This window comes from Molothrus ater, chromosome 21 (genome assembly GCF_012460135.2).
Source record: "Molothrus ater isolate BHLD 08-10-18 breed brown headed cowbird chromosome 21, BPBGC_Mater_1.1, whole genome shotgun sequence".
NCBI classification, from domain to species: Eukaryota; Metazoa; Chordata; class Aves; order Passeriformes; family Icteridae; genus Molothrus; species Molothrus ater.
In genome coordinates this window covers 5,157,360-5,178,653 of record NC_050498.2, presented here as the reverse complement: position 1 = coordinate 5,178,653, position 21,294 = coordinate 5,157,360, and the positions used below count along the sequence as shown (strand labels likewise).

General features: G+C 49.2%; 3 protein-coding genes across 4 annotated transcripts; 2 read left to right on the top strand and 1 right to left on the bottom strand.

Annotated features, from left to right (window-relative positions):
• Positions 1-454: 454 nt before the first annotated feature.
• POLR2J (RNA polymerase II subunit J) lies at positions 455-2,121 on the top strand. Its single transcript, XM_036395170.2, has 4 exons — positions 455-562; positions 742-831; positions 921-1,095; positions 1,602-2,121. Exons 1-4 carry the CDS (start codon positions 510-512, stop codon positions 1,635-1,637), a joined length of 354 nt encoding a protein of 117 aa, XP_036251063.1. The 5' UTR covers positions 455-509; the 3' UTR covers positions 1,638-2,121.
• Positions 2,003-17,143, bottom strand: LRWD1 (leucine rich repeats and WD repeat domain containing 1). 2 transcript variants are annotated; one of them, XM_036395163.2, is made up of 16 exons: positions 17,031-17,143; positions 15,110-15,252; positions 13,810-14,044; positions 12,487-12,606; positions 11,096-11,248; positions 10,291-10,431; positions 9,314-9,655; positions 8,564-8,690; positions 8,208-8,317; positions 7,550-7,757; positions 6,010-6,082; positions 5,781-5,921; positions 5,025-5,119; positions 4,311-4,472; positions 3,548-3,672; positions 2,003-2,404 (listed from the first exon to the last, which is right to left on the bottom strand). In XM_036395163.2, exons 2-16 carry the CDS (start codon positions 15,187-15,189, stop codon positions 2,264-2,266), a joined length of 2,253 nt encoding a protein of 750 aa, XP_036251056.1. In that variant the 5' UTR covers positions 15,190-15,252; positions 17,031-17,143; the 3' UTR covers positions 2,003-2,263. The 2 variants fall into 2 exon arrangements, with proteins under 2 accessions (XP_036251056.1, XP_036251057.1); XM_036395164.2 differs by lacking the exon at positions 17,031-17,143 and adding an exon at positions 16,592-16,710.
• On the top strand, positions 17,116-19,302 carry ALKBH4 (alkB homolog 4, lysine demethylase). The gene is given in 4 exon segments (XM_036395165.2): positions 17,116-17,231; positions 17,899-18,096; positions 18,533-18,929; positions 18,932-19,302. Coding segments are annotated over 4 exon segments (933 nt in total). The 5' UTR covers positions 17,116-17,129; the 3' UTR covers positions 19,168-19,302.
• The last annotated feature ends 1,992 nt before the right edge of the window (positions 19,303-21,294 follow it).

Genomic DNA, 21,294 nt, shown 5'->3' with positions numbered 1-21,294 from the left:
ACTGGTGCCATTTCGGGTGGCATCACTGGCGGCCAGCACGATGACAGCACTGAGGGTTCTCTTGGTGGTGCTGCTGATGGTGGCACTGCTGCCATTGCTTGATGTCCCTGCTGTGCCATTTCTGATGGCCCTGCTGCTGCTGGTTCTGTTGGTGCCATCACTGGTGGCTCTCCTGGTGGCCTGTTGCTGGCAGCGGTGGCATCCCTGGACTCTCTGCCCATGGTCCCAGCTGGTCAGCGCGGTGGTGTCTCCAGCGGGGACACGGCTGATGGTGTCGCTGGTGTGTGTTCTCCTCCCGGCCCCGCCGCTGGCCGCAGCGGTGGCTCTGAGGCGGGAGCAGCCCGTGTCTGTGCCGCTGTCCCCAGCCCCGCTGTCCCCGGTGCCGCTGCCGCCGTTGCCCTCAGCGGGTCCTCCCGCCCGCCGGGGGGCGCTGTGGGGCCGCCAGGAGCACCGAGAGGGCGGAAGTGACGTAGCGGAAGCGAAGCGGCGGCCGCCATAGCAACGGCGGGATGAACGCGCCTCCGGCCTTCGAGTCCTTCCTGCTCTTCGAGGGCGAGAAAAAGTGAGGGGAAACCCGGGGGGCGGCTAATTAAACCCGGGGGGCGGCTCATGAAACCCGGGAGGCGACGAATTAGCCCCTAATCAGAGCGCGCGGAGCTGGGAGGGGGGAGCCCCGGCCTTTCCCCGCTGTTCCCTGGCGCGCACGGATCGCTGACATCCCTGTATCCTATAATACCCCAGGATCACCATCAACAAGGACACCAAGGTGCCCAACGCCTGCCTCTTCACCATCAACAAGGAGGACCACACGCTCGGCAACATCATCAAGTCGTAAGTTCAGGCGGGGAGGAAATTTCTGGGGAGGTTTGGGGCTTTCCCGCCCTTCATTTCACTCTTTGGGGTTTTTATTCCCCTTCCAGGCAGCTGCTCAAAGACCCCCAGGTGCTGTTTGCAGGGTATAAGGTCCCACACCCTCTGGAACATAAAATCATCATCCGTGTCCAAACCACCCCAGATTACAGCCCCCAGGAAGCTTTCACCAATGCCATCACAGACCTGATCAGTGAGCTCTCCCTCCTGGAGGAGAGGTTCAGGGTAAGGGGATTCTTTTCCTTTTGGAAAACGCTTTGAGCTTGTTGTAATGTTGGTGTGTGTCTTAAAGCTGCTGGGGTTTAGGTTTATGAATTAATTCAAGCCACCCTCTTTGTGTTGTTCAGCTGCTGTCAAAGCCTGGCTGCTCTTCAGTGCATTTTATTTTCGTTTTTCACTTCTCCTGACAAAACTCTGGGCTTGTGTTTTCACTTCTCATCACTTCTGCTCAGTTTATTTATTGTTTTAGCCCCTGAATGCTGAGATTTAATCTTACTCAGACAAAATCAGGGAGGCTGTGACTGAGATAGTACCTCTGATCTGCTGGGAAAAGGCACCAATTTGTAAATAAGTTTTGATTTTAATTCCAGTATTATTTTTCTGGTTGCTGTAGAGATTTCCACTGTGAGTTGATGTGATTCACAGAAGATTCACAGGAATGATTAAACACCAACATCCAGCCCAGTAAGAACTCCTGTCTAAGCATGTGTATTTTTGCTTTTCCTTTACAGGTTGCTATTAAGGACAAACAAGAAGGAATTGAGTAAAATGGAGCAGACTGTTACTTCTGAGGCAGAATGATGTGTCTGTTAGTGGATGAAATATTTAAACCTCCACTCATGGCAAATATTTTCCCTCTTGTCCCACTTCTGTTTAATTTTTGACAGCAATATTCTGATTTTTTTTTTTTATAGCAGACAGGCACTTTGCCAAGAGGATAAATGTCGTGTTGGATTTAGTGGATAAGTCATTAAAGTGATTTTTAGTTTTCTAATTGGAGCCTTAAGGCAAATATTTGTCCTGTGCTGCTGGGGAGATTGTTGTGGGTAGGATTCCAGCATGAGAAGCTGCTCAGTGACAACTGGAGATGAACTCTCTGCTTTTCCTGCCAAAAAGTCCAGGCACTGCCAGCTGAACTGGTATTTTGTTTTATTAAGTGTCATTTCTATAAAGCAAATGCACAAATTGTGAAAACTTACAGTAAAAGGAACCGGATGTTTACAATGAACTGATGAGTTTAACAAACTCTTACCTTGTTTGTTTTGTTTGTGTTTTTTTTTTTTTCTCCATCTGGCACATAAAGCTGCTCTAGAAAACGTTCATGGGCACATGGGGAACAGTCACTAATACTGCACTAGGTCAAAGCACGGGGGTGGAGCTGTGGCACAGGGCACTAGGATTTCTTCCAGATGGCTGTAATGTTCACACTGGTCAGCACAACAAGGTAGGTGAAAGCAGGGTCTGCCACCACGTTGTTCACCAGGATCTCATGGGGCTGCTCCCCGTTCACCCGCAGCTCCGGCCACGTCAGGATCTGTGGGAGAGCACAGGGGTGGGGACATGCGGACCTGGGGCACAGGCTCTTCCTGCTCCTGAGGAGCTGTGGGATATTCCTAAAGGGCCAGGGTTTAGTGCACAAGTGAAATCAGCTGCACCTCAGTGCCAGAGGATCTATGGAAGGATCTGTGGGAGAGCACAAGGGTGGGGACGTGGCTGAGGGGGACATGGGAGCCTGAGGCACAGGCTGTTCCTGCTCCTGAGGGTGCTGGAGCTGTGGGATATTCCTAAAGGAGCAGGATTTGGTGCACAAGTGAAATCTGCACCTCAGCCCCAGAGGATCTGTGGGAGAGCACAGGGGTGGGGATGTGGCTGAGGGGACATGGGGCCTTGGGCAACCTGAGGCACAGGCTCTTCCTTCTCCTGAGGAGTTGTGGGATATTCCTAAAGGGCCAGGGTTTCGTGCACAAGTGAAATCATCTCAGCCCCAGAGGAATTACTGGTGGCTTGGCAATGCACTTTCAAAAAACCTGAGGAATTACAGAATTGTTGAGGTTGGAAAAGACCTCCCAGAGCATCGAGTCCAGCCTGTGACTGAGCAGCTCCTTGTGATCCAGAGCAGAGCTCAGAGTGCCACCTCCAGGGATGGTGACTCCCTTCCCATACCTGAATACCCTTTCAGGGAAGAAATAATGGAACACTCTGTCTAATGTAGCTCCAGACCAGTGGCTGAGAGCCTTTGGAGTGTTTGATTGTCCTTTCAGAGGGACAGGCAAGGGGACAGTGACTGCCCAAAAGAGAACTGTCTCCAGAGGGAATACTGGGCAGAAAAAGGGTGAGTGAGTATAGGGAAGCAATGAGGCCTTTCCTATAAGGGAATGTTCACTCTGGCTTCCCTCCCCTCCTTGGGGATGTGGTGCCTGCACAGCTGTGCCTTTGTGCTCCTCACCACTTTTTTAGGGCTGTTTTAGGAAGAGCTGCAGGGGGTGACAGATTTGCTTTGCAGCTCCTCCTTCCTGTCCCCAGTAAATAGCCTTGGCCATGCTCTGAAGATTGCTTTTAATTGTTTGTGAGGGTCAGCTGTGGAAACACAAGGCATGTTCTGGGACAGGCCTGCTCAGGAGACTGGGATCAGCTGCCCTGGGGTGGAGGGGAGGTGCAGAGAGCAGCTCAGCCCTACCTGAGTGGGGGAGATCCTCTGCTCCGAGCGCTTTCCCTTCGAAGAGCCCCAGCTCGTGGTGTAGGTGGAGAGGTTGTACATCCACACACTGCCCTTCTCATCCCCACAGAACATGTATTCTTTTGCTGTGAGAGCAGAAGAAAAAGCTGGGAAACAGGTGTGGAGCTGGGAGTCTGTTCTGCTGTAAAGGACAGCTGCAGGACCCCAATGGAGGGTGTAATATTTCAGCAAAATTCCCTTACTGGCACAAAAATATAAATCTACCTTACTCTGAAATAATTCATTTGAAGATAAACCAGCTCTCTTTAGTGTAGAAAAGCTCGTGCTAAATGCTTTGGGATTTCTCCTGACTTTGTTTTGGGAAGTGCTGACTGGATCAGGTTTGTTTGTTCCTTGTCAGTCTCCAAACCCAGCTGCCCAGTGTGTGACATCCCTGATGCATCCCCCAGATGCACTCAGCATCCCAGTGGCTCCACAGGGCCCAGCCCTGAGCTCTGTGCTTTGAAAACCAGTGCAAGAAAGACCCCCCAGCCTCGACTGTCCCCCCTGATCAGGCAGATGGTGCAGCTGTAATTATTTATTACTGCTGTTATTCCACCCAGCTGCTGCTGGAGCTGCCCTGCAGAGCTGCAGGTGGGAGAGCAGAGCTCTGAAATCCTCTGAATTCCCAGGCCTCTGCCTCCAGCTCCAGGCTGCTCCCATGGATCAAAGAAGAACCATGGACCACTGGGCAAAGCATTTCCCAGGAAATGAGTGCTCCTACCTGGGCAAGTGCTGAGTGTCAGGTAGGACATGTCTGTTGTGGACCACTCCAGCTCAGCCAGGATAACTGCAGACATTGTCCTCTGGCATCCTTTTCCCTTGGCATCGAAAGACTTGCTCCAGCTCCACAAGTATATGCATCCTGGTTTGGAGCTCTTGGAAACTAGGGAAGAAAGGAAGGGAGAGGCTGTGGCAGCTGCTGGGAAGCAAAGTGCATTGAGACAGAGGTGCTCCATCCAGAATATGGATTTCAAGCCATGGGATCTGATCCAGCAGCAACTGTTTGCACCTGTTTTACCTTATTTCAGGATAATTGGAGGTTGCAGAGAGATTTTCAGTGCTATGCTTATGTTCCTGAGCTGCAGAACAAGCACAAGCTCTTCAGAAAGAGCCAGCCCATGATGTAAAACCCAGTTCCCCTGAAACAGTTGCACCAGCCCTTGAGCAGAAAGAGACTCTTCCCCCCTTCCACATTAGCACTGCTTGGCCATGTGTACTCTCAGGGATGTGTCCAGCTGATTTCTGGTCCTGTCCAAGCATGAGTTTGCACTCTAGGCCACATTTTTGAGAAAGACAAGTGACTCTGGGAGACAGCTCCATCCTGTACAGCCCCCCAGAAGCTAAAGCAGCCCCTCTGCTTGTCATGCTGGCTTCACCCTGCACATGCTGAAGTGCCCCACTGTTTTTGGGATTGTGCTGTTGTGTTTATACTCACCAACAACATCATCATTGAGAAAGGCCAAACCATCAACCCTGTGAGATGTTGTCAAGCTCTCCTCACCAGGAAACTGGAATATGGCTTCAAAAGGCCTAGAGCAGGGGCGAAGGGTGAAATCAGCCAAGTACTGAACAACCAGCAGTGAAAGGGCACCTGGCTGCAGAGCCCAGAAGGAAATCTGTGTGTTTGTGAGTTTCTTGCCAAGCTCAGGTGAATTCCCAGTTGAATTTACACTTTTGGTCACTTGAGTTTACTAATACAGCAGAAGCTTGTTTGCTCAAGAGATTGCTGCACTCCATCAGCAGCAGGATATTTGTCAGCAGGGCATGACTTTACTTGCTTCTTCCTCATAATTTTGTCCTGAGCTCCCACAGGGTCCCAGTTTCCTGGGTTACCTCACGTACCAGGAGCAGGGGAGGCCTCACTGTGAGACTGGAAATGGATCCAAAAGTTTACACTCCGTTACACTGCCTGGAGATGACACACCCTTAAGTTTTGGGGTATTGGATTACACTCCTGCCAGCCTTCCTGCAAAGCAGCCTGCAACACATGCAGCCTTAATACAAGCTCTGAATAGTCCTTGAGTATCATGCTCCTATTTTTTCTGGCCACTCTGGAAAGGGGAGGATGTTTTAAGTTTGGTAGGATGTGCTGCTTTTGCTCAGACCCCCTTAGTTAAAAATCAAACCTTTGCTAGGACTATCCCTTCTTGTTCTGCAAAGCAAGTGCACACCCCCAGCTTGTGGTTCTCACCTGCTTTTTTGTCCCTTATCCAGTTTTATGTTCCAGGCAAAACAGCCATCTTCACAGCCTGCCAGCAGGTACTGCTCTGGGCAGGTGGGGACCAGGGCAATCCGGAGGGGGATAGAGGCTGTTTCCAGCACCAGCAGCTGGCTAAAAAAAAGCAGAGAACAAGCAGCTAAGTGGTGCTGTGATAGTTACAGGCTCTTGGACTGGCCACATCTGGTTTTTTAACCTTTACCTTGCTTTGAAATTGTAGTCACAGTCTGGAATCCCAATATCCCAGAGTACAATTCGCTTGTCATAGGATGCAGCTGTGGGACACAGAAGAGAAGCAGGTAGTGACACCGCTGCTTATCTGGCTCTTCTCGTGCTAGCTGGCAATTCTGCCTGAGTCACAGTCACCCTCTAAGGCTCCAGAGAGCTCATTAAAGCACAGCAGCAGTCCCTGAGGCTCCTGGCCCAGCATTTCCCAGACATTGTCACACATGCACAGTCAGTATTTAGTGTTCTTATCCTGTGCTCTAAGAGGGGCTGATAAAACACTTTGTTTCCTGGTGTCCATTACTGAGTTGTGGCTTCACAAGGTCTTTAGTTAGTGGCCCTCTGAGCCTGTTTCTGGTCAGGGTTTCTAGTGGAATCTAAAATATGAGCTCCAACCTCTACTCTCAGGCAGACATCACTTTATTGCACATATCCATGGCTTGCTGTGTTCACATCCACAGCAGCTCCCACTGGGAAAGTTAGGCACTCACAGAGGGTGAGAAACATGTCACCAAGCTGATACACTGGAAGCAGAAACAGTTCTAACAGATTACTCTGAGTAACCTGGACCCTCATCAGATGGCAGCCCTCAAATTCAGAGTTTGTTGGTGTCTCCTCCTCCAAAAGGATGCAAAGAATCTCCCTTAATTACTCTAAATTTTTCTATTAAATATAACGAGTCTTGCTGTCCACACCATTATATGGCTGTGCTACCAACCTCCTTATCCTTCCATCACCCTCCTTATCCTTTCCTCTGCTTCTGCTTTTGGTACTCCTGAGCTTCTTCTTGAAAAGTATCCCCTATTCTAAATAAAAAATTCCACTTTTAATGGTTCATGTAGCACTTTAACCACTCCAGGATGTGGGTAATTGTAGGCAAGAGAAACAATGTACTCTGGGGTGCAGGTGTGGCCTGAATGGCTCTGTACCAGCTCACGGTACAGCCTGACAATGCAGTTACAATTTGTAACATGATGGTTCATTACCAGTCCATGAGCCACAGCCTCTGTGGGCCCTACTGTGTGTGGCAAAGCTCTCCTTGACATCAGGACCTGAATAGAAATCTCTGTCGAGGCATGGAACTCACATTTAAAAAATCAAAGTCAATTAAGCACATTGTCGGATAAAATGAAACCCAACAGCCCATAATAGGCTGCTGTGCTGCAGGAGAGCCCTGCCACTGCCTGGCTCCCAGCTGCCTGCTCTGCCATTCTTCTTACTCATCCCTGTGGAACAGATCCACTACTGGGCTTGTTTGTGGCTAATGTGTGTGTGACAGCCACCCTGAGAGCCACCAAGGGAGAAACAGGAGCTGCTGCACCTCAGCTAAAGAGGCAGGCTCTGGCTGAAACAAGCTGTTCCTGCTGTCACAGGAGAGTCACTATGTTCTCTCCCTAATGCCTGTCCGTGCCTTTTGTTCGTGTGTCCCTGCCTGCCCTGGTGACAATTCCCCTTGTTAAGGAAGCCCTGACTTTTCCACATGAGAACTAAACCCAGGGATTCTGAGGCAGACTTACTGAAGAGGTGGGTCTCCTGGGTTGGGCTGAAGCAGACAGTGGCAATGGGCTTTTTGTGAGCCTTTATCTCTCCATAGCAGAAGTCAGCTGCCACGTGGATGAGTTTGACAATCCCTCTCCTCCCTGCAGCTGCCAGGATGTTGTGAGCTTTCTTGCGGCTGTCGCTGATCACCATTGTGAGGGTTGTCCATGCAACACTGAAGAACTCCTGGGACACAAGGAAAACAAGGCTGGGGTGACAGAGAACAGAGAACAGCCAGCAGGGTGCTGGCTGTTAGCTCAGAGAAAAGACAACTGTCACAAGTGCTACTCAGGTGGAATGGCACGACTATTTAAGATGGAGCATTTAAACTCAAAACAGCTCTCAGAAGAGTATAAACTACAGAAAGAGGATGTTTATTCCTCTGTGCTGTCAAGGAGGCTCAGCAGCCAGACACAACTCTGTGAGGACTGGCAGGCTAATCTCCTAAACCAATAAAAAAATAAAACCAAACCAGGCTAAAAGGATAAGCAAGCAATGTTTATTATCTATCTTCATCTTAACACCTGTCCATACTAACACTTTCAGACCTCTTTGTAATATGTATTATCACCGATTGTAACTATTACAGGTTCTGGTATTCCCATTCAATGCTCACCCTTCCCACTTGCAACCCACCTCTGTAGCCACTTTATACTTTTTCAGCACTGTCCCTGTCTCACAATCAATCAGACAGACAGATTCTCCTCCACAGGTTGCCACGGTTCTGGAGGAGCTCACAATGGGATCTGAAAGAGGAAAATAATGGGTGAGAAATTTCCAGGTTCAGGGATAACACACAAAGACTGCAGCTTATCACTGCCTGGTGCTCTCCCAGTCTCCTGTTTTCAAAGGCAAAGGAGAAATATGTAAGCAAGTCTCTTCCTGACAACGGAGACTACAGCTTGAAGGAGCAGGGGTCTAAGGCATGGATTCCGCTGGGATTCCAGAGCCAGGTGGTTCTGGGAATCCTGCAAACCTCTTTAAGAGCTCACCTTTCCTGGCTCCAGAGTCTAGCACTGGCTCGAAGACACAGGACCAGAGCTGCGTTTTAAAATCCTCGCGGCTGTTGCCTTTACTGTGACACTGAAGAAAATGCAATGGCTCTGCACTGACATCCTCCTACAATAAACCATCCACATTTAGAAAATTCATTCCCCTGACACGGTTTGCCTGTGATTGCCTTGACAGAACCCTCTGCTGAACACAGCAATCTGAGTTAAACTCAAGTATTTTTCAGCCCGTCTGTGCTATGGAGAACAGGAGAGACCGAGGTGCCACAATGCTCAAGACTCCTAAAGCAGCAGGGAACTGTTTAGCAAAGATGTGCCCAGCAGACCCCAGCAGAGAACCCCGTTTCCTACAGCAGAGAAACATGGAAAACCCTTTAGATCCCCACTGGCCCGAGCTGAGGGGGAAACACCTTTCCCCATGCAGCCCCTGAGTTGAGAGCAAGGCTTGCCAGTCCCAGTTCTAAGCACAGGTTTGCAGTGCACCACCTTGGAGTGCTGGTCCATCCATCCCCCAGAGGGGATCCACTGGGCTCTCCTGGGGGGTTCCTTCTCTCCCTTGATGCCTCTGAGAGATTTAAAACAATGACAAAAAAAAACCAAACCAAAACTCACAATATATTTGGCCAATTATGAGCTCCAAGCTGTGCAGAGCTCTGAAGAAACCTGAAGGCAGCTCCTCCCACTCTAAACCAAGAGGCCCAAAGCCAGTCCCCAGGGGGCTGTTGGATGTACCTTGCGCTTGGAGTTCTTCACAGGGGTCAAGGTAACCACACTGTTGTCCTGCTCCTGGCTTTTCTGTTCCCCTGACATCTGACTGGATCTTCTGTTGCTTTGCCCCTTGGGAAACTGCTCTCCATTCTTCTGTGTCCCTTCAGCTCCCTCCTCAGGGGTTGCCTCCTTGGCTGGTTGGTTTGATGTTCTTGGTTTATCAGGAGCTGGGTCATTCTTCACATGACTGGATTTTCTGGGATTAACTTCAGCTTCCTCCTCGGTGTTTGCCTGGGTCTTGGACCTCTTGTTTCCAGGGCTTGATTTTGAACGATTTCTTTTCCTCTTGCTGGGTGTTACTGTGACCTGTAAAGCATGTTGTCATGTTGTCAGGTTCTGCAGAAGGTTTTTAGCTTTCCCAAGATGTGCAGATAATTTGTAAGTCAAAGACATTAATTATTCAAATGCAAGTATCCTCCCACAGTTACAGACTGGGTTCCAGGAATCAGACAGCCCAGAGCTGCAGTGTTCCTAGAGGCAGAAGCTAATGAAAACCACACATCCAGCCTCCTTTTCAGCTCCCTTCCCCTTGTCTCAGTTATTTGCAATTTACATTCAATGTGGAAAAACAAATCTGGTCTATGGACCACAGGGGTTCAGTCTGCAACCATTTCCAAGCAAGCAAACACCAGCAGAGCCTGGCCAGGCATCAGCCCAGGTCTCTAATTAAAATATCTCTTCCTAGAGGAGAGGTGGCAGCGAGTAGGACCACACTCATGAAATGTTTTTGGTCCCCTATGAGAATGGAAGCTCTCTCAGGGAACAACTCGACCTTCACATTTCTGGGAAAGCTTCAATCTGAAGAAGAACCTGAGCTGTTGGATACAGGCTGGAGCCTGAGACTGCCCCGTGGTTACCAAAGGGTCATAAATGTGAACTGACAAGAGCTGCTGAATCCCAGGAAACAGAACATTGCTAATGTAACTGGAAAAATCACCTACCGGAGCCACTTCTTCTGCAGCTTCCCTGGGGCTTTCTGTGCTTTCTTCCTCATTCTCATCTGTCTTTTCCTCTGATTCAGTATCAGAGTTTAACTCCAGACCTAGTGAGTTTGCCAGAAACTCTTCTGCAATCATTTTCACCTGAGAAGCCAATATGTGGATATGTTAAAAAAGAAAAAGACGATGACAAAAGAGCCATAGCACGTCAAGCTCTGATGTGTCATGGCACAAAGAGCTGCTTTGCTGAGGTTTTAATATCTGCTCCCACTATTCTGTGTGAATTTCACAAGTGGTGGAGGAGTACCCAGCTGAGGTTACATGACCCAAGAACTTCACTTTGTCATGGGCATTCAGAATACACAGCTGTGGAAACAACAGCACAGCAATAAAACAACACAAAGGAGAGATGGAAGCCTCAATTTTATGTGTGAACAAACAAATAAAACAAATGTTATAAGCTAAATGGTAACTACACTTCTGTCATTATCTTTACTCTTTCATCAAGAATAAAAGTTACTATTAAACTAATTTGCAAATAATTAAGTATTAAGGATACTGCAGTCTGATTAATTAGTACATGTATCATTATTGCTTATGAATTAAAAAATAATATTTAATGATAGCCATTTCAACTTGGTGCACATTTAATCCTGGTAACTGCTTAAGAAAGCAGTGAAGAAAGAGAAAAATGATACCACTTGTCAGCAAGAGCACCCAAATCCATGGAGTGTTTTACTGCAGCCCATGCAGAAGCAGGAGCAGGGTCCTTGCCTGGAGAACACGGGGTGGGTGGGATGTGACCTACCCGCCAGCGGGTGAACTCGCTGAGTGAGCTGGGCCCATACACCACGTTGGTCTGCACTGACTTCAGGAACTTCTTCTTGATGGACTTCACCTGCTCTGCTGTATATTTCTCAGGGAGTTGGTCACTGAAGAATTTTTTCCAGTGAGCAGTAACCTAGGCAGAAAGACTGAGTTTATTCAACAGAAAAGCACAAGAGAACTTGTGAAAGCATTTAAGTAGTGGCCAACCCTACGTGACAGAACCACTTTAATTTATTTATTCATGTTCAAATGACCACTTCAGCTAAGGAGAAAGTCAGTTCCTCTGTAGCAAGCTGGAGTGAGTGTGGCTAAGCAGACACTGTCAGTATGGACCCATTTAGAGAGACAGCTGGACTCCAAAAGGCTGCTGATACAGGATGCTCACCTGCCAGCACAGTTTCCCATGGGAGTTTCTGGTGGGCAGTAACACATCCATCAGCATTCAGACCCAACAGACATTTTTACATTGACACAGGACTAAGAACTGGGCAGGCAGGTACATATAACATCAGGGCAGAGACATCACAAAAAGAACAGCACAGGGGAGTGTTTGGTGTCTCGTTAAACAGCCAGCCATGATCAGTTGTCTGGGACAAGAGGCTGAGCAGGCTCTCACAGAGGCCCTTGGAGATTCACAGGTTTTATGCAGACAACACTCAGCACAACTCATCCCAGTTTTCAGCATCTGAGTTTTCCCCACTGTTACACAGAAGGAATTAAGAAGATCAATTAACTAGAATACAAATGGTAAGAGCAGTAATACACAAGAACAGCCAGCCAATCAAACCTTTTTCATAATTGAACAATAATTTTGCTCAAGATCCCAATGATGCCTTGTGGAGACAATCTGTCAGGAGCTAAATTGTGTAGACAAAGGAGTGAAAATAGAGTTCTAAATATTCACAACTGAAGAAGAAAGAACAAATCCATGTTCCTGGTGAATGCTGGAAAAAGCAGGATTATCCAGAGCCTGGTTTTGTGCTCCTATTCCTGGGGCCTGGACAGTAACTTAAATTAGATGGGGAGGTGTTTGTAGCTGTTCTGGCAGCACCAGGCTTCTCCCATTCCTGAATGATGATCAGAGTGACCTGAAAAACTACAGGCTCAGACACAGACCTGGTTGGCTCTGCTCCTGTCACTTAAACCAAAGGCAAATTGCCTGCACAGAGCAGGTAGAGCAGATGCCAGCAGTGACCAGAGAAACCAGCTGTGAGACATTTCCTGGGTGGCCCATTCTGCTGGCTGGGCTCAGATCATACCACAGGTATTGCAAACCACTTGAAGCTTGTTTGCAGCTCTGTCACTACACTGAGCACAGGATTTAGTTATTTTTGAGGTGTTTAGAGGTTAAGGAAATATCCCACACCTTACCTTGCTGGTGAGCTTGTTGCTGTTGACACGCCTCACATGGTTGGCCAGTTTGGTTATGTCCTTGCCATTGAGCAGACGAAGATTTTGCAAAAGAAACATTACTTTATAGTCATCATTGAGCTGGAAAGAGAAAAAACATTGGAGTTACAAAATTTGTACATGTGGTACATGCTTTACCTTTAGTCCTTGATTAAAATACAGCCTATATAAGAATGATATATTTAGTAAGGAAAAGCCATTTCATAAAATCTCCTCAGGATTTTCAACTTGAATTTCACATTTTAGGTGTGAATTAATGTTCTCTGTGAGTTGGAATCTTAAACTGCAGACAGAGCTGCCCAGCCCTCAGGCAGTGCTAACATCCAGCACAAGGAGGGGGCTGTGTGACTGCTCATCTGCTGGGTCTGAGTGCAAGGCTGGGAGCTCTGTTCATATCCCTGAACTCTAACACAGGGGAAGGCCTGTCCTGCCTCCAGTCAAGGAATTCCAGCATGAATTCCTTGGGTCAGATAGTTCACCATAGAGCCACACACATACTAACAGTGTGCAACAACAAATAAGCATGTGGGGATGGTGAGTGGCTGATGCCAGTTTACAGCACGAGTAAAATCAGGTTTGGATGTTTGACTTGTACAGTCACCAGATCCTCTTGGGAGAAGTCAAAACCTAAACCAGACTAATCACCAAGTTTAAACCCTCATCTGAGGCCCCAGTCTGCTTTTCCAGAGCACAGAGGGCACTAAAACTAACACAGATATTAGGAAATAAAACTAGCACTAGATATTAGGAAAAAACTCTTTACTGTGGGGGTGGTGATACACTGGCACAGGTTGTCCAGAGAAGCTGTGGCTGCTCCATCCCTGGGAGTGTTTAAGACCAGACTGGATGGGGTTCTGAGCAACCTGGTATTATGGAAGGTGTCCCTGCCCATGGCAGGGGGTAGAACAAGATGAGCATTAAGGTCCCTTCCAATCCAAACCATTCTGTGATTCTGTGTTTCTGCAAGGACATCTCTAACACAGTCATTCCTGTATTTTACACTAGTAAAATTTTTAGTATGAGCATGAGGTACTGTACCTGATAAGGCACCTAAGACAGGACTTTGGCCTAGAGAATCAAGACACAGATTTTAATATCTGAGTTGTTTTAAGCAAATCACTTCTGCAGATTGAGAAACAGTGGCACAAAGTGGTTAAATGTCACACAAAGGCTGGCTGCTTTCTCAAATGCCCTGGCACTTGCTGCCCAAGAACAATAAATAAGAACTTTGCACAAGTGCTGTTTGTTTTCCTCTCTGTTTAATGGAAGGAGGGGGTAACTCACTGTCAAGTACACATTGTTCTCATAGGTCAGCTCCTCGAGCAGAGGGAACTGTTTCAGAGCAGTCACATCTTCCAGCTTGTTATTGTTGCAGTTCAGGACACGCAGATCAGGGAGGGTGAGGCTGTTGGGAAATTTGTCCAGTAAATTATCAGAGAGATCAAGTTTCTGCAGGTGTCTCAGGCGGGAAAACAAGCGCGGGTCTAAATCTCCAGTCTTCAATTGCAGCTTGGACAGGCTGAAAACAAAACAAAAACCAAAAAACCAACCATGAACTATCTGTAGCTCACTGGAAGAACAAATGCTGATTTCATAGCATAGATAGTCCCACCTGGTGGCACCTCAGTCCAGCACAACACATCACAGTACAAAGCTGCATGGAGAAGACCACACTCCAAAAACCCACAGCTTCAAACATCTCCCCACCACTCTGTTATTCAGATTATTGCAGCTGATTCAGAGGAACTGCAGAAATTCAAGCACACACCAATCAAGGACATCATTTCCTCATCAAGGAAAAAAAAAATCAGAGTTCTCTGTCTTGCTGGTCATTAACTGATGTTTCTCACTAAGAAGAATTACTTTACAGTAATTACTGTAAATTACTTTACAGGGCAAACTGAAAGAAATAACTTTAAGGAGTACATGTGAAACCCAAACCCCCTGACTTCAGCAATAAAAAAAATAAAGGTGCCAGCCAGAAACTGGCCAGCTGAGCCACTTGGATTGGCCATTGTTAACTATTTGGAAGGACACATTTTTGCAATGACCTCTTAAGGACCTGAGTGACAAAACTGTTTTTAGTGGTTTTTAAGTGATTTAGAGTTTATTCTCTCCCCCTGCAATGTTTGAGGTAGTAGGATAACTGGGTTTAGAAGAGATGGAACGTAATGGAGGGAAAGGAAAATGGAAGGGAAATAATGCCAAAAATACTTAAAAAACCCTCTGAAATCCATGCTGGAAGATTCTATTATTCACATTAAGCAATTGCTAGAAAAAATGCAAGGGCTTTGGGGGTAGGGATGATACCTTGGGGTTAGGAAATTGGGATCCAGCCGTGAAAAAATGGCAGCAAATACACAATAGAAATGGCAAAAAAAGTGACATCTGCCAATAACCAATTAGTGAAAGCAGCAGCACCACTGCTCACTGATCCTGCACTGGGAATGCCCTCTCAGCTCTGTGCTTTGATGCTCTCCTCTTTTAAGTAAAAAAGATGTTTAGGGGAAGAAAGACACACAGATAAAAAGCCATTGCCAGGTTGAATTAATCTGGAATTTTCCAGGGGCCTGTCTGCACTTACTTGAGCGTCTCAATCTTTCGGAGCCTCGTAGATCTTGGAACTGCTCTTTCCAAAAGAAGTTCTGTCGTGATTTTGGACATTTTTAACCTCCACCTCTTTGCTGGAATCACCAATCAGTCAGCTATAGGATGTCTTCTGGTTACCTTGATAAAACAAATGGGAATAAGAGAAAATCTTTCAACAGCTCCAAGAGAGGGGAAAAAAAAATTATGAGGCTATCTACTGTTTTTGCTGCTGTGTTGGAAGTCACCTTTTTTACTTGGTTAAAATGAACATGGCAGAGATTATTATTGGATTGGGCACAGGCTCCCAGCACACTGATCCAATCCACCTCCAAAACAACAGGGATACATCCTGGGGCTGTTGGAGTGACAGACTTGCTGCAGGTGAAAGCTGTCCATGAGTGATGGCACTCAGGACCAGGACAGCATCACAGGTACCTGCTTGTGCCTCTCCCGGGCTCTGCTCCAGGAATTCCAGCATTTTTTCAAACAAAAAGCAGCAGTAAGAGTCAACACACCTGCTGTGAATGGTTTTCTCCCAAAAAAGTGACACTGAGCTCACTGGTCTGGCCAGCTGGACAGACTCTTGCCCGATGACTTTTAAGTTCTCAAAAATTTTGGAAAACTGAATTAACCAGCAGAAATTCAAGCACACACCAGTCAAGGACATCATTCCCTCATTAAGGAAAAAAATAAAAATCAACAGAGTTGTCTGTCTTGTTGGTGATTAACTGATGTTTCAGTAGACACACACACACAGAGGGATATGCTGATATTTGGAATAACAGTGCTGACAGGGCCAAAAGAGCTCCATGAAATGACTGGTCCAGGGCTTCCCATTCTTTCTGACACAGATCCCAAGAGGGGGAAATAAAAGAGAACAGAGCTCCAAGGCCAGGCTCGTTCCTGTCTTTCTGTGTTAGATCAGTGCTGCCTAAATGCCACTCCAGCACATCGTGAGGGGCACACGGGGCACTGAGCTCTGCTTGGGCTTGGTTTCAGCAGCAGCACACACCTACAGCACCTGCAACATTGTGTCATGAGGGAGGGGCACAATAGTGTATACACTGAAATATTGTATACACTGAAATATCGTATACAAGCACAAAGAGCTGAACTGAAAACCAGCTCAAACAGCAGCTCTTTGGGATTTGATCCTTCAAACGACAGAGCTCTCCCTGAGAGTCCAAGCACAGGTCAGGTCAAACCTCCCTCAGGTCCTGTGTCTACAATAAAAATGTGACACCAGTGACTGGACGTTGCCATGGCCCTCTCTTTGGCACACTGGCACAGCCGTGACAGGGCAGGAGCTGCAGGGAAGGCCAGACACGGCAAGTCCCATGCCACAGCCCCGGGGATGCTGCAGAGGCACATTCGGTTACCGGGGGGTGCCGAACGCCGGGGTTATTGCACAGGCAACGGGCCCCTCCTGCCCCCCGCAGCTCTCGGGATGGAGCCCCAGGACCGGGCATCCCCTGACCTGAACGTGTTCGCGTGGAGCTGCCCCGGGACGCGATGCCGCGGCGGTAACAAGGCCACGGATGCCGAGCTGTCCGCGCCCGCCGGGCGGCCTCCGGGCCGCGGGGTATCCCCGGCCGCAGGCCGCGGCTCCGCCCGTGGGCAGGGCAGGGCAGGGCCGGACCGGGCCGGGCGGGGCAGGTGCGGCTCCGGCCAAGGCCTCGCCCGTCACCGCCGCCTCCGGACACCGAGCACCGCGAGGAGCCGGCGCCGGCCGCAGCCTGAGGCGCCCCCGCGGGGTGTGCGCCGCGCCTACAACTCCCAGCGTCCCCCGCGGCGCCGAACAGCGGCGCGGAGCCCGGGCGCGCCGCGGGGGCTGCTGGGAGCGCGAGTCCGCCCGCACCCCCCTTCCACCCCCGCTGCCTGACCGCGCGGCCTGCGCCCAGCCCCGCTGGCCTCACCTGGAAGCGGCCGAGGAGGAGGAAGAGGAGCCGGGGAGGAAGGAAGGGCGGGAGGAGGAGCGGGAGCGGGGAGGGGGGGTGCAGGCGGGAGCCAGCGGGATGCAGGCGGCGGGCGGCGGCGGAGGGCCGGGCTGCGGCTGCAAGGGGATCCGCTCCTGCCTGCTCTGCGAGGGGGCCACGCCGACCGCTCCGCCCCCGCAGGTACCGGGGAGGGGGCGGGCGGCGGGGCGGGGAGGGGCGGGCGGCAGGGAGGGGCGGGCAGGAGGGCGGGAGGAGCCGGGGGGCGGCGGGACCCCCGTGCCCGGAGCGGGGCCGGGACCCCGGGGCCGCAGGGTCACAGGATGGGGCCGCAGGGTCACAGGATGGGGCCGGGGCAGAGCCCCTCCGGCGGCCGCCCCCCACCTCGGGTATTATGAATTGTTCGCCTCAATAACGCTCAGAGTCGGAGCTCACCTGAGCCTCACGCGTTACGTTCACATTCGTTTGTTACAGCTCAGCCTTGTGGCCTGTGCGATTTTCATCAACTTTCCTCATTCAGCATTTATTGCTATGACAAACCATATCTCTGCAGCAATACCCACCATTAATCTCCTTATACCTGTGGCCCTAGGGATCATCAGTTCTTCCCTGCCTTTCCAGGATAAAGACATCATTAGGAAAAAAAAAAAAAGTGGCTTCAAACAAGCAGCACATTGATGCTGCAGCTGGAAAAAAAGAGCAGGGAATAGCTGTTCCCCAAAAGCAGCTGTAAAATTTCTCTGTCTGCAAGAATACTGTGCAGTTTTCATGCTGCAATAGCAAGGTTGTCGGGGTAAATAATGGAAATATCTTATTGCTTCTTTTTCCTTTTCCGTTGATATTTCCACAGGGAGAAGATAATTTCACTTACTGTCCAGCAACAGGCCTAGCTAAAGGAAATGAGCACTCAGAATTTGCTGGCTGGGCATTTCCCTTTCCAGGGGTGTTCCTGGTGGAGGAGTTCATTAGTGAAGATGAAGAGTGTGAGATAGTGGAACTGATGGATCGAGATGACTGGAAACCATCACAGTCTGGCCGAAAGAAACAGGTTGGACTTTGGAAGCACACCTGATCTTAGATCCCTCTGGAAAAGGAAAGCTGTTTTCAGTTAAAACCCACAAAACTGAGATGTTTCATGAAGTGTTTTCCTTTGAAAGCTTTTCCTGAAATCAATGGCAAGAATTATCTGTAATTAAAATCAACTTCTTGCAAAAATACATGATAGTTACAATAAACAGTATTTGATGGTGTGTGTTCAAGCATTAAAGTTCACACAATCTCCAAGGGAAAGAAGTGGGTGTTCAGATTTGGTTTTACTTTACAAATCCAGAGAGATTAATGTAGATTCACCGAGTCCTTTTGCAACCTGGCAACCAGGTCACTGGAAGAGATGAGAACAGAACTCTGCAGGAACAGCCTCCAAAAAGACTTGTCCTAGATTTTTCCTTTACACTAGCTTTCCCCTCCTTCTTCTTTTCCAACAGGACTACGGACCCAAAGTGAACTTCAAGAAACAAAGGCTGAAAGCTGGCAGCTTTACTGGCTTGCCAAGTTTCAGCAGGAAGATTGTGGCACAGATGAAGGCCTGTGCTGTGCTCAGTGGTTTCTCACCTGTGGAACAGTGTAACCTGGACTACAGACCAGAGAGAGGCTCTGCCATCGACCCCCACTTTGATGACTGGTGGCTCTGGGGGGAGCGCCTGGTCAGCCTGAACCTGCTCTCAAAAACTGTGCTCTCCATGTCTTGCGACTCAGAGGACACCATCCAATTATTTCCTATTTCCAATAAGGAGGGATTAACTCCCCCTGCACCTTCCACGCAGACATCAGCGTGCAGAAGCCCAGGAGAAGAGGGAACCGAGTGTTTTTTGTCGCCAAGGCTGGTCCGGGGAAGGAGGTGAGCGTGGCCATCCTCTTGCCCCAGAGGTCGCTGGTGGTGCTGCACGGGGAAGCGCGGTACAAGTGGAAGCACGGCATCCGCCGCAGGCACATCCAGCACCGCCGCGTCTGCATCACCTTCAGGGAGCTCTCAGCCGAGTTCTGCGCCGGGGGGAGGCACGAGGAGCTGGGCAAAGAACTGCTGCAGATTGCTCTTTCCTTCCAAGGGAGACCCGTGTGACCGAGAGGTTGCGTTTGGTTGGGAGAGGTGTAAAATGAGGTACAGGATTTGTAGGACGAGGTTTATTTCTGAGGTGGGGTAAGGAATCAGGTGTGTGCAAAGATAAGCTCAATAAAATCAAGATTTAACAAACAAGTGAAAGGGGTGAGCTTCAAAACCTCCTGGGCAATGGGAGCTTTTAAGCCAAAGTCAGAAATTATAGGTTGTATCCATTACCTGTTTTGTAACAAAAAAGCAAACAACCAGTTCCTAAACACTGAAATGGATCCAAGAAAGTTAGAAACATTAAACAGTGTATCAAACAGCCCTTGACACAGTTTCAGCCCAAGCCCTGGCACAGATTTTAAGCTTTCCTGGCCCATACTCGATACTGTCAGAGTGGTTTGAATGTTGCACCCAGCCCTGGGGGTACAAATATCCCCTCACCCACCTCAGGCAGGTCCTGTAGAGACCAGGTCTCGGGGGAGGAAGGTAAGCAGGTATCTCTCCACAGACAGTACAAAACACTGAGAACTAATTAGAGTAATTATCCTTTGCTGAAGATTCATGCTCTAACAATGAGGATTAATCATAAATTCCATGTGTGACCTGTATCTTCTGGGACCAAAGAGCAGCATTTGCAGAGGACCAGTGCTGACTCTTCGGGCTTGGACAGAGATCAGACCAAAGGCCTGCACAGACTGTGTTATTTTCTGATCATTTGTCATCTCTGAACCCTGCTGTCAGCTCTCAGTAGCAGGAGTGAGATTTTGGGAATTAGCTGGGCAACAGACTGCAACCCTGGCAGCTATCATTTATTTTCCTGGCACCCCCAGCAGTCAGGTTTGAATCATGCCTCGTACCTAAGATTCAAGCAGTCATTTGCAGCAGAAGCTGATCTGACGCCATCTGTCTGCTCTGAACAAACTTCTGTGCTCTTGAAAATGAAGTTGTGCTGTGGAAGAAGTGTGATCCTTTAATAAACACGGTGCTGCCATGGCAGCCCTTCAGCACAGTCTCACCTGCAGCAGGAAAACACCACCTTGCCACCAGCAGGCAGTGCTGCCTGGCTTCGGTTGGCAAGGAGAGGGACAGACAGATCTCAGTGTCCCTGCACTGCTGGGCTCTGCCCCAAAGTGCTTCCTTGGCACTGACTGCACAGGATTTGCTGCACAGTGAAGCACTCCTCTGCTTTTCTGCAGGAGAGAGAGCTCTTCACCCAGGACAGATACCAGGAATCAGGATATTTTTCATCAGTTTAAGCCAACAGATACAAGCAGAGCCCTTTGTGGGCTGCAACGAGACAGGTTCAGTTTAGTGATAATTCCAGCAGGGCTCCCATGGGCAGTCCCAAACTCCAAACCTCCATCCAGGTGGGCTGGTGAGTGTCCTCAAGGAGCTCCAGCAGCAGTTCCAGCAGTCACAGCACATCCCCTCTGATGGGAGCTCTTCACTGCAAACACAGACACACAACAGGCAGGCCACACCTGCTCACAGTGAGCTCTGTCCCAGGAAATTCCTCATAGGCTGCAACTGGAAGAGGGTAGATCTAGATTAGGTATTTGGAAGAAATTCTTCCCTGTGAGGGTGGGGAGGCCCTGGCATAGGGTGCCCAGAGCAGCTGTGGCTGCCCCTGGATCCCTGGGAGAGTCCAAGGCCAGGTTGGAGCAACCTGGACTAGTGGAAGGTGGCCCTGCCCATGGCAGGGGGTAGGAACTGCATGATCATTAAAGTCCCTTCCAAGCCAACCCATTCTGTGATGTGTCCAGCTCTCTCCCCAAAGCAGGGAGTGTGCTGAGAGCAGCAGTTCCTCCCTTTTTCTGCAGCCTGGCATCCACAGGGCTCAGCAGCACTGGGAGTGGAATATCCCCAGGACAGCACCTGGAGCAGAGGGGCTTTGTCCAAGCAGGAGGAGGAGCCTGGCACAGACACACAGGGAGGAAACCCAGCCCAGGCTGTCACAGAGAGAGCAAACACTGCACCTGGATCCCCCTCACCCTGCAGTTCCAAGCCTCTCCATGGATCTGCTCTCTGCTCAGCACACTGCAGCAAAGTGTTGCCATTAATGCTTGGCCCGAATTTCCAGTGCTCCAATTCTACATTTATATTGTGCTCTCAGGCTGCTAAAACACTTTGTGTGTGCATCCC